Source organism: Cotesia typhae, unplaced genomic scaffold (assembly GCF_013202065.1).
Source record: "Cotesia typhae breed Kobodo isofemale line unplaced genomic scaffold, CoteBio_Ctyphae scaffold_152, whole genome shotgun sequence".
Classification (NCBI taxonomy): domain Eukaryota; kingdom Metazoa; phylum Arthropoda; class Insecta; order Hymenoptera; family Braconidae; genus Cotesia; species Cotesia typhae.
Genome location: NW_027423776.1, coordinates 6,247,269 through 6,259,136, shown reverse-complemented (window position 1 = coordinate 6,259,136; position 11,868 = coordinate 6,247,269). Strand labels below are relative to the sequence as shown.

General features: G+C 32.4%; 3 protein-coding genes across 3 annotated transcripts; 1 reads left to right on the top strand and 2 right to left on the bottom strand.

The window, feature by feature from the left end:
• The first annotated feature begins 107 nt into the window (after window positions 1-107).
• Drosha (ribonuclease 3 drosha) lies at window positions 108-4,850 on the top strand. Its single transcript, XM_074256630.1, has 2 exons — window positions 108-241; window positions 872-4,850. The coding sequence occupies exon 2, from the start codon at window positions 888-890 to the stop codon at window positions 4,773-4,775; it is 3,888 nt and encodes a 1,295-aa protein (XP_074112731.1). The 5' UTR covers window positions 108-241; window positions 872-887; the 3' UTR covers window positions 4,776-4,850.
• LOC141536252 (pseudouridylate synthase TRUB2, mitochondrial) lies at window positions 4,790-6,907 on the bottom strand. Its single transcript, XM_074256642.1, has 4 exons — window positions 6,714-6,907; window positions 5,789-6,197; window positions 5,562-5,698; window positions 4,790-5,127 (listed from the first exon to the last, which is right to left on the bottom strand). Exons 1-4 carry the CDS (start codon window positions 6,868-6,870, stop codon window positions 4,847-4,849), a joined length of 984 nt encoding a protein of 327 aa, XP_074112743.1. The 5' UTR covers window positions 6,871-6,907; the 3' UTR covers window positions 4,790-4,846.
• Window positions 6,908-7,279: 372 nt separating this feature from the next.
• Window positions 7,280-10,344, bottom strand: Ints10 (integrator complex subunit 10). The gene is made up of 7 exons (XM_074255865.1): window positions 10,150-10,344; window positions 10,011-10,078; window positions 9,393-9,636; window positions 8,808-9,312; window positions 8,401-8,720; window positions 7,799-7,963; window positions 7,280-7,728 (listed from the first exon to the last, which is right to left on the bottom strand). The coding sequence occupies exons 1-7, from the start codon at window positions 10,300-10,302 to the stop codon at window positions 7,303-7,305; spliced, it is 1,881 nt and encodes a 626-aa protein (XP_074111966.1). The 5' UTR covers window positions 10,303-10,344; the 3' UTR covers window positions 7,280-7,302.
• Window positions 10,345-11,868: the final 1,524 nt, after the last annotated feature.

The following is an 11,868-nucleotide window of genomic DNA, read 5'->3' as shown; positions in this document are numbered from 1 at the left end:
CCGCTGCGATAATAATAACAGTACCAACAAATATTATCATTATTATTATTCGTTTCTTGATTCTTATAAAAACTGAGAAAAGACACATTACTTTCTCACTTGCACACAAGTTTAGTAATGCGCATGCGCAAATGGATACAATCATTTAGTTCGAAAATGTGACCATAACCTATTGTATTATTTACATCCTTTTCAGTAACCTAATTTATTTATTTATTTAAGTTAAAAATTTTCAACACACGTAAGTTTAAATAATTTTTAATTATTTCTTAGAAGTAAAAAAAAAAAACTAATAATTAAAATTTAAATCAAAAATATTATTACATTTAAATTTTGCAGGTATTTTAAAATTCTTTAAATTTTTTAAACGCAAATAATTATAAGGAGTGGCTATTCTTAAAATGAAATAATTTTTTTTTATAGCTGGAATTAAAATTATTGTTTAAAGTGTGTCAATATTATCGAAGTACTTTATAAATAAATTTTGAAAAGTAAAAATAATTTGTAGTTTTGTACATTAACATCTCAATAATCTCAATTTATTAACATACATTTTTTTAGTACGAATTTATTTACTATATATGTATATTTTATTTCAATGCATGCTCTTAGAATCCTTGCATATTCCATACATTTTACATGGTTTTAATCACTTTGTGTTATCACTCATGTTACTATTACATTAAGTTTTTATGACATTAAAAAATTCAGCTGTCACAATTTTTTTAATTTTCTTTAACAAATAAATTATAGCAAAAAAAATTATTAAAAAAATAGACTTGTAGAAATTTTAATAATTTAAAAATGTAATAATGAACAAAAAAAATTTCTATGCTAAATTAAATCAATAATTAAAAATTCTAAATTTCAGATTGTAAATATAGAAAATGAACCCAGCAACTACAGAATCAACATGGGTTCAACCAGAAGTAAATTATTACTCAGTTCCACCACTAGTACCAGTACCTCCGCCAAATTTCGTCTATCCTCCACCGTCATTCAACGTTCCACCACCTCCAATAGTAAAACCACCTCCAGTTGTGAATACGCTAGCTCCAGTGATGAGTACACCGCCTCCAGTAATAAGTACACCACCTCCAGTAATCAACAACAGTTACTCCAGCCAGTATGTCAGCAATCCTTATTACTCAGGATACCCAAATAATTACTCGTATTCATACCAAAATTACCCTGAGATTTTAAGCCATGGCTACTACACTGCCGAAGCGAGTAACAATACTCAGTGGAAAGCATATAACTCTACGGATCGTTGGCAATCCACGACTACCAGCAACAGTAACAACAATTGGAGTAATTCAACTGCTGACAGTACTTGGAAAAGTGCGCCGAAAAAAGACCGTTGGTGTAACTCCGAGCTTGTTAAAAAAAACTATCATCAAAAAGACAGAAAGACTGATCAACAAATATCGGACAGAAAATCCGGTTGGACTTCATTGAGGCGACCTGAGTCTTCTCGGTCCCCGAGCTACGGCGGTAGATCCGCTAGCAAGGAGCATCGCGATCGCTACAATGATCGTGACGGTAAAGACAAATACGTCAGCGAAGACACTGAGAGAAAATCGCGCAGAGACGACAGTCATAGCCGAAGCAGAAGTAAAGATGACTATTCGAATTCCAGGTCAAGCAAAAGAAGGTCCAGGACCCCGGAATCACATTCTCATTCTTCCAGGGCTCCATTTAGAAAAAAGAAAATGACTGAACGCGAAATGCTCTTGGAGAAGTATCGGCGTAATTATTGTGCCACTAGTTACGACATCGAGCGGAAAATCGACGAGCTGGGCCCGGAAGGGATTCTGGAGTGTGACAAAAAAGTTTGGACACGCGCAGCTCCTGCTGATCTGTACTACACCCGAGATGAAAACAACCCAAAGATAATGAGAGCTACGTCCAAGCTCAAAGAACTTACCGACAATTTTAAACGGTCGCTTTTAGATAGGGCTAATGCGGCTAGAGCCAAACACTCGCCGTACGAGCCACCGCCGAGAAGAACCAAAGCAAGGCTGTGCAGGCACAAGTCTGAAGCTTGCAGTTCTTCGGACAGCGACAGCGACAGCTCAATTGATGATGATGACCGGACTATGGAGGAATTGATGGCCAAAAAACAGCACCCGCAGCGGCTACATCCCGAGATGTGGTTCAACGATCCCGGAGAAATGAATGATGGTCCACTGTGTAGGTGCAGCGCTAAATCTCAGCGCTCGGGAATTCGTCATGGAATTTATGCTGGTGAAGGATCTGTTTATAATTGTGATTTGGACACTAACAATGCTGATAAGTTGTATCACTACCGGATCACAATCAGTCCTCCGACAAATTTTTTAACCAAAACCCCAACTATTATTGAACATGATGAGCATGAGTTTATTTTCGAAGGATTTTCAATGCTTTCGCACTTTCCGCTTGTAAAACTACCTACTTGCAAGGTAATAAGATTTAATATTGAGTATACAATTTTGTATATTGAAGAAAAACTGCCAGAAAATTTTACAATTAATGAATTAAATTATTTTCAAGAGTATCTTTTTAAAGAAATTCTAGAGCTTGTAGATTTCAATTTACATTCCGCGCAAAATTACTCTGGGTGTGGTCAGTTTCATTTCATGCCGAGGTTCGTACGTGACCTCCCGGATAAAGGACAAGAGATACTATCCATGAACGAGGTCCTGAACTATTTGATAAAAAGCAGCACTCCTTTGATCGACGCCGAGGAGCTGGATCGTCTTATAGCGATGCCGCAGTACGAATGGCAAAATTATGCCGACCTGGTAAAAGGAATGGTGGTGACTTATCCTGGTAAGAAGCCCTGCAGTGTTAGAGTAGATCAACTAGACAGGACCCAAGGAGACCAGCCACCTGGAATTACCGCTTACCCCGAAATAGTTCACTTCGGAATCCGCCCTCCTCAATTAAGCTACGCCGGCAACGCTGATTATCAAAAAGCCTGGCGAGACTACGTCAAATTCCGACATCTTTTAGCCAACATGCCAAAGCCTTCTTTCGAGGACAAGAGAAAGTTGGAGGCCAAAGAAAATCGACTTCAGGAGCTCCGAACTCAGAGCAAAATGAAGCGAGACGTCACTGTCGACGTCAGTTCTCAAGGATTCTACCGAACTGGGATAATGTGTGACATGGTTCAGCACGCGATGCTCATCCCCGTGCTGGTGTGTCACCTGAGATTCCACAAGTCGCTGGACAATCTTGAGGAAACCTTAAAGTACAAATTCAAGAACCGCTACCTACTGCAACTCGCACTGACGCATCCCAGCTACCGAGAAAATTTTGGAACGAATCCAGATCACGCGCGTAACTCCCTAACTAACTGCGGAATCAGTCAGCCCGAGTACGGTGACCGTAGGATTCATTATATGAACACCAGGAAGCGTGGAATAAATACTCTTATAAATATTATGTCCAGGTTCGGTGCTAGAAAAGAAACGGAGTCTTCAATTGCACACAATGAAAGACTTGAATTTCTTGGAGACGCTGTTGTTGAGTTTCTTACCTCGATACACCTGTTCCACATGTTTCCTGATCTTGAAGAAGGAGGGTTGGCTACTTATCGAGCAGCTATCGTCCAGAATCAGCATTTGGCTGTTCTAGCCAAGAAACTAAACCTGGAGCAGTACATGCTTTACGCCCACGGAAGCGATCTTTGTCATGATTTAGAATTAAGACACGCGATGGCCAATTGCTTTGAAGCGCTTATGGGGTCACTGTTCCTTGACGGAGGCATTCACGTCGCTGACAGAGTTTTCGGAGAGACTCTGTTCCAGAATGAACAAGATTTAGGCAATGTTTGGGTGAATTATCCGAAACATCCGCTACAAGAACAAGAACCTACTGGCGATAGACAGTGGATTCCGAGCTTTGAGTTGCTGCAAAAGTTGACCAAGTTTGAAAAATCTATCGGCATTGAATTCAAACACGTCAGATTGCTCGCAAGAGCTTTCACCGACAGGAGTATCGGATACACTAATTTGACTCTCGGATCGAATCAAAGGCTTGAATTTTTAGGAGACACTGTTTTACAATTAATTGTATCAGAGTATCTGTACAAATATTTCCCGGAGCATCATGAAGGTCACTTGTCGTTACTTCGTAGCTCGTTGGTCAACAATAAAACCCAAGCTGTTGTCTGCGATGATTTGGGAATGACGCAGTACGCGTTGTATGGGAATCCCAAAGCAGAATTGAAGACAAAAGATCGCGCTGATTTGCTGGAAGCATTTCTTGGAGCTCTTTACGTCGATAAAGGTTTGGAGTTTTGCCATGTCTTCTGCAATGTCTGTTTCTTCCCGAGGCTCCAGAACTTTATCATGAACCAGGACTGGAACGACCCGAAGAGTAAACTCCAGCAGTGCTGCTTGACATTGAGAACTATGGACGGTGGAGAGCCAGACATTCCGGTGTACAAGGTGATTGAGTGCAAGGGACCGACCAACACACGGGTCTACACAGTCGCGGTTTACTTCCAAGGTAAGCGGCTGGCCAAAGCCTCTGGACACAGTATTCAGGAAGCTGAGATGAACGCTGCCAAGGAAGCTCTTGAAAACTCACAGGAACTCTTCCCGCAGCTGGATCACCAGAAACGTGTTATTGCCAAGAGTATGAAGATGCAGCGCTGGCCTAAGTCTAGAGACAAAATAGCTGGCTCTGAGAAGTCAGACGATGATGAGTATTCACAGAGCCAAAGAAGGCGCGAGAGAAGAAGAAGAAAAAGTCACAGTCGTGATGTTTCTGATGATAGTGAATAATTGTAACTTTTAAATTAGTTATATAAACAATGTACATTTATTTTTTGTTATATAAATACAAATAATCTAAGTCAATTTGTTTTTTTATTCTCAAAATACTCCCGTAAAATTGCTTCTTGATTATCTTCGCAGTATAAGTATTTATTTTTGCTCAATAGTCTGCGGATTATCAGCAAATTTTTCATTATATTTTCTATTGACCAGTCTCTTTTTAGCAATCCTAAATTTGTTGTAAATATTCCGTATTGATAGCACTGGATTTGACTACAAGTAGCATTGGTTCTTGATAATAAACCTAAGTTGTGGATGAGACTTTTTAAAAACATGTCATCTTCGTTAATACATACTATTTCTGAAATAAAAAAAATGTATATTAAATATTAGAACAATTTTTCACTTACGTAATAAATATAATACTAAAGTTAGCCGATGTTTAAAATTTTTTTATTTATTAAATTAGAACTAAAAAAAATTTTTTTTAAATTGCATTTATAGTTTTTCGAATTTTTTAAAAATGAAATTTTTTTTTATTTTTTTTGCAATAATTTTTTCAACAAAAAAAAATTTTTTTTATTTTTAGATGTCGGCTAACTTAACAAACATATTATAGAATATTTTACTACTTTTGTTAAGAATCAATTACTAACAAAAAAAATTAATTATAAACAATAATTATTTTCATTGTTCTAGTACTTGGAATAATAAACTACTTTATTATCTACTTAATCTTTTATGAATCATTTGTAATTATAGATGATTATTCTGAGTAAATTATTTATTTTTTACCTAGAGTAAAATCGGGAGGATCAAAAGCCACGCATTTTATACTATAGAGCATCGGAACTTTATTATCCGATGGACGAATTGGACCTTGAACAGCTAATTCATAAGCCGCTTGTGACTGAATATCTAGGCCGCATAACCTGTCGAATAATTAAATTATAAATAAATAACTATTATGATGATAAATAAAATAAGAAATAAGAAATAACAATTAAAATTAAATTACTTACTCAAACATTTTTTTCTGATGGGATGATTGCATTGAAGCGCAAATCATATCAACGTGATGCCTTTTGACTTGCTTGAACGTAGATCGTTCAACAATTTTACCAGTTGTAAAATAATTATCAGTGGCTTTTCCTAAAATACCTTTTACTTTGTAAAACCGAGTAGAATTGGCTTTTCTCATTAAATGACTAATAAGAGCTCCTTTATTTACTCCCCAAAGCTGGATCCCGGATGCTTCGGATGACAAGTAATTCACATGATGCATCTTCATTTCTGATGGCTGGTACCTGGGTCCAATGACTAATTCATGGTCGGCGTAACTAGGTTCCACTTTGATAGTCAACTCTTTGTTTGTCTCACCTTCTATCCTGACAAATGGTTCTGGTTCTCTGACATTCAGTTGGTTTAAATCTAAAATGAAAATTAATTTAGCAGATTTTTAGTAATTTGTTTATCAAATAAAAATTGACATCTAGAAATTTTAATAAATTAAAAATGCATTTTCTTAAAAATATTTTTTTGTTAAAGAAAATTAAAAAATGGTCAAAACTGCTTTAATCTATTAAATCTGAAATGAAAATTAGTTTAACAAAGATTTTATAATTTATTTAACAAATAAACTATGGCAAACAAAAATTGACATGTAGAAATATTAAAAAAAAAAATTTGTTTGTTTGTTAAAAATTAAAAAATGGTCTAGAAAAACTTTTATCTTATAAATCTTGAATGAAAATTAATTTAGTAGATATTTAATCATTTTTGCAATTAATAAATAAATTATGACAAACAAAAATTACAAAAAAAAATTGTCATGTAGAAATATTAAAAAATTAAAAATGCATTTTAAAAAAAAAATAATTCATAAATTAGCTTTTATAATTTATTTCATTTGAAGGTAAAAAATTTTTAACCCAGAGAAAAACTAACCTGTACACAAATGCGCTTGCAACATTTCTCTTACTTTAAAAGTAGAAAACCCGGATGGTTTGTAAATAGCAAAAATACCGTTTAATCCTTTCCATATTTCTTCAGCATTTGATGTGTACTTTGTTATATATTTCAAAGGTTTTTTGACTAGCGACATTGTTTTCAAAATATAAACATGTGAGAATAACAATAAAACCACGGAGTAACTACTGACACCATGTAGCGCGCTTTTAAAGTTTAAGTCGACAGTTAAAAATTTTTTAGAATTGTTATAAAAAAATTTGATTTATAAAAATTAAAAAAAAATATATTGGCAAATTTTTGTTGAAAAATTTTTTTTTATTATTTTGATTTGTTATAAAAATTCTAAAATTTTTCAGATCAAGTAAAAAAAAAATAATTCAAAGGAAATTTTCATCAAATTAAAAATCTTGATGGTATCAAAAGTTTTTTAAAATCAAAATTTTAGCCTTCCATTTTTTTTTCTAACTTAAAATTAAAATAATTAACAAAATAAAAATGGGAAAGAGAAAAAAAGTACACTAAAAAATAATAAAAGTCAACAATTGATTGTAAGATAATGTAAATATTATTTCATCATTAAACTGTGTAACAGAGCAACTTTTTCATTAACAATAAACCTTTGTACCAACTCATTAATTGAATCTACGGAGTCTCGAGCCGCTTGTCTTCTCATCGCTTGTCTGATTTCTTCACGAACACCTTTATCAGCACCTCTAGTGGTGATTCTCCGATTTTGCAGTACTTCTGACCCGATGGCAATGTCTAAAGAAATCCCACCGCCATGTTCTGTCCACAAATACGTCAATTCTTCCAGGATATCAATGTTTATAATATAATCCAGGAAGAGCGGATACTGAAAAGCTTTGTTAGCATGTATTCGATCGGTAATAATTCCCAAGAAATTAGACTCTTGAGGCCAGTCCATTTGCATGAGAACCAAAGCGTTTCCTATCGCCCAGTCTCCAGTGTCTCCTACTACTGACAGTTTATGCTGCAAGTATCATTTAATAATCACAATCGAAATCAAAAGTCAAGTATTTAATCATCAAAATTCAAGTTACCTTAATACCAGCTAATAGTAATTTCGAGCAATACTGAAGAATTGGCAATTCTGCTAGCGGTAAATAGTGCAAGTGTCTTAAACTTGGGATTGTCAATTTATTAGACACTTTACCTCGAATTTGAGGCAACGAGCTTGCTATCATCACAATGTAGTCCAACATAGCCTATTAAATTTAAATTATCAATTAATTATTACAAAAATTAAATTTAAAAAAAATTATTGAATTTAGGCTGTAATAAATTAATTTCCAGAAATTAAAATTTTTTTTAATTATGTTTTAAATAAATTTTGAAATAAAATAAAATCAGGTTTCCAAAAAATAATATATGACTAGCTATTGCAGAAGCTTTATAATAATTAATTTAAAAATTTTTGTCTTTAAAAATTGGAAAAAAAAAATTGGTTTTCATAGTTTTGGATAAAATTAAAAATTTTTTTTTTTTTGATAAGTATCTAAAAAAATTGATCAATTTGATAAAAAAAATATTTAACATGATCCAGCATGAGTTGACCAAACTAGTAAATAATTACCAAATAAAATTTTATAAAATATATTCACTACGGTCCATCTTTAATAAATCAATAAAATAAATATTTTACCCCGTAATCTTTGATACAACAATACGTGCTAGCTAAGCGTAAATGTACAGCAAGAGTTCCACTGGTATCTTGCGGTAACCTTGCTAGCAAATCGTGATGTAAGCCCTTATACACAGCAACGTCTGTTAGGAAAGGATTTATCCAAGTTTCAAGATGCATTTGCTGGCTGAGCTTAGTTATTTCTCTTTGCATGTACTCAGTACTGTGTAAAATATCCCACAACATTACTGCTGAGGTTAATCCTTGCCCGTCGTACTCTCCATCGCTAGTCAGAACTATTCCTGGTCCCTCTTCTCTCTTACGTTTTTTCATCTTTGTTTCTGTAGAAAAAAAAAATGGAATTAATAAATTAGTTACAAAAAAAAAAAAAAAAAAAAAAAATAGTTTTAAAAATTGAATCCAAGTACCTGAAGAAGGGAATGGTTCAGCAAAAGCTTCGATGAGACAATAAGGCACGTCGTCATTTTTAATTTTACTATAATGTCCACTTAAAATCCTAATTAATACAACAACTGTACATATCGACAATTGTTTTATTGTTGGTTCGTCATTTAAAACGTTAGTGTGAGTTTTAATGTACTGTTGAATTCTTTCGCAGTACAATTCTTGATTCCAAGGCGTAGCGAAAAGATTGCCTAACTCCCAGCCTAGTTTTGCGCCCATCACTTCCATCACCTGGAACAGTCTATCCCAGGGCTGTTGGATCTGTGAGTCCAGCGGCTGCTGGATATAAGCCAGATAGAATTCTATTGCTTTGCAGAGCAATCGCAAACTCAATCGCGGGCTCAATTCAACGGGCGCTCCTCCCAACAGTGGCAATGCATCGCAAGCTAGTAGACGTCGGAATCCATTCACTGCTTGTCCTGGGTGGCTGTGTTTTTCTGCCGTCAGTAATGTCTCAATCAGTCTTGGCTAAAAAAAATAATATCATAAGAAAAATAAAAATGTTTAATAAAAGAGATATTGAATAATAAAAATTGTTGATTTCTTACTCCGTGGGTTGGGATTGTTTGCGGAAATCTTTTTAATAGTAACAACAATAATTTACAATGCTCCATAGTATCTTCACTGTGATCAGCTGTCATTATCAACAACCTGTGCTGGAGTTCTTGAGGAATATGTTGGAACATTTGACATAATAACTCACAATCAGCATCTGGTTTTTCAGATCTTAAACATGCAGTTATTGATTCGATTTCTGTCCAAATTTCCCGGCTTTCGGAAAAATTCTGAAAACTACAAAATTAATTAGACGAATAATAATAAATAACAATAACAATAATATTTTTATTATTTGATATTATATTAATTTTTTTATTTTTGTAATTTTTGTTATTTATGTAACTTGGCAAATATTTATTAATTTTGAGTAGTTTTGTAACAAATAAATTATAGCAAAAAAAAAAAATGAAAAAAAAAAATTGACATTTAGAAATTAAAAAAAAATAAAAAATACAATTATTTAAAAATAATTTTTTTGTTAAATAAAATTAAAAAATATCCGTCGCCAAGGACCTTTCGGTTTGAGCGACGCTAAATAAATAAAATAAAAAAAAAGAAAAAAAAAAAATTAAAAAATACTTAAGTGACTGTTAACTTTAATAACTTACATTTCACTGAAACATTTCGCTGCTTCCTTGACATTTTTTGACAGTTTTTCAATTCGATAAGCTTCAAACTAAAAATAAAAAATTTATTTTATTAGTAAACATACTTTGATTATTTTTTTACCGTCGGCATAATTCTAACCTGAACTTTAGCACTGTGTGGAAATAATGATTTAGCAGTGATTAGCCATGATTTAGCAGCATAAATGTCACTGGACATAGCTTCTTTAGCTCGTAATAATAAATAATCTTCTTTGGACATTGTGTTATTCGTAATTGGATGATTTTCAAACATTTTTCCATTTGTTGAAACTCCAAATATTTTTTTACGGTACAAAGTAAATAAACACAGAAATTACTATTATTATTATTATTATATTATTGGCACTACCAAATCATCGGTAGGTTAGTTTTCTTGTTTATCATTGAAATAATTTTTGCCGGCAGAGTAATTTTGAAAAAGTTAAAGCTGAAACTAGATGACGTTACCATGAAATTAGTGACTACTGACAGAAAAATCGTAATTCATGAACTGACAGAAATCGAAGGTTGAAAGAAGATTACCAAACAAGATCAATAGAAATGTGAATACAAATATGTAAATAAAAAAAATATTTAAGGGAGTGATATATTATGTTGATAAATAGATGAGTATTATGGAAATCTGTATAAGATATATATGGAGCATCGTAAAGTGACTACATTTATAAAGGTATAACCATGAGCACTCAACGACTGAAAGCCGCTTATGCTTTTTTACGTTGAAAGCGTTATTTCGGTTATAACTTAATCCGAGGGTCAAAGTTCTTAAGTGGTTATGACAATCTTTAACTGTATATTTTTTTATATTTATATTTTATAACATCAAAGTTAGCAGTCACTTGATCATTTTTTTATTTTTTTTTTACAAACAAATTTTTGAAATGTTATTTTTTAAAAATTGCAGTTTATATTTTTTTTTTTAATTTCTACATATCAATTTTTTTTGCCACAATTTATTTCTTACAATAATTCTTAAGATTATCAAATATCTGTTAATTTAATTTTCATTTATATTTCTACTATTATTTAAAAAAAAAATAATTTTTAGGCTATATAATGACGCTGAAAGAGAATGAATAAGTTAGCTGACAATTAAAAATTTTTGTAATTTTTTTGATTGAAAAATTTTCTTGGTTCAAAAAGTTTTCTCTTGAATCAAGTTAATTTTTTTTTTCTGTGTATGGTAACCATTTCTATAGATAAAGTTGCTATGGTAATCGCTGCCAAAGTGGTCACCATAGCAACAAAAAGCGACAACAACAATGAAAACCCTACATCAATTTTTCAATAAAGGATTATTTTCGTTCCAATTTAATAAATGAAAAAAAAAAATTACAAAACTTCGGCTAACTTTATTATTATTGATAATGAAATTGAGAGGTATCTGATACTTTTTAAAAATTTTTTAAGTAATAAATTATAGCAAGAAAAATTTTTCAAAATATTCTATCTTTAAAAGCTTTAAAAAATTATAAATGCAATTTTTTAAAAATAATTTTCTAGACTTTATTTATTGTTCAAGAAAAATTTCAATGTCATGCTATATTCAGTTATCATCATCATTGCCACAGAACTGAAGACAAAGAAATTGACAGATCAAGGAAAAATGGAGAGTCAATGTCTGATAATTTTCACGTCCGTGTCAATTTAACATTGAAAGTACTTTTTACAACTGAATAAATTAGCAGTAAATTAATAAAATATTATAAATTATAAATAATTGACAGATCTTGATAATCAACGCAGAAGAGAACGCTGTTGATTAATTTTAAACCAATTGTTAGTTATATTGGGTTGTGAGTATAAAAATTAGATTAGT

What these genes read in the sequence shown, in the direction of transcription:
- Drosha (XM_074256630.1), top strand. Translation starts at nt 888, where the DNA reads ATGAACCCAGCAACTACAGAATCAACATGGGTTCAACCAGAAGTAAAT.
- LOC141536252 (XM_074256642.1), bottom strand. Translation starts at nt 6,870, where the DNA reads ATGTCGCTAGTCAAAAAACCTTTGAAATATATAACAAAGTACACATCA. An exon ending in GCAAGCGCATTTGTGTACAG is followed by an intron (nt 6,198 to 6,713) that starts GTTAGTTTTTCT and finishes TTTTCATTTTAG; the next exon opens with ATTTAAACCAACTGAATGTC. An exon ending in TCCTCCCGATTTTACTCTAG is followed by an intron (nt 5,128 to 5,561) that starts GTAAAAAATAAA and finishes TTTTTATTTCAG; the next exon opens with AAATAGTATGTATTAACGAA.
- Ints10 (XM_074255865.1), bottom strand. Translation starts at nt 10,302, where the DNA reads ATGTTTGAAAATCATCCAATTACGAATAACACAATGTCCAAAGAAGAT. An exon ending in CACACAGTGCTAAAGTTCAG is followed by an intron (nt 10,079 to 10,149) that starts GTTAGAATTATG and finishes TTTTATTTTTAG; the next exon opens with TTTGAAGCTTATCGAATTGA. An exon ending in GTTGTATCAAAGATTACGGG is followed by an intron (nt 7,964 to 8,400) that starts GTAAAATATTTA and finishes TAAATTTAATAG; the next exon opens with GCTATGTTGGACTACATTGT.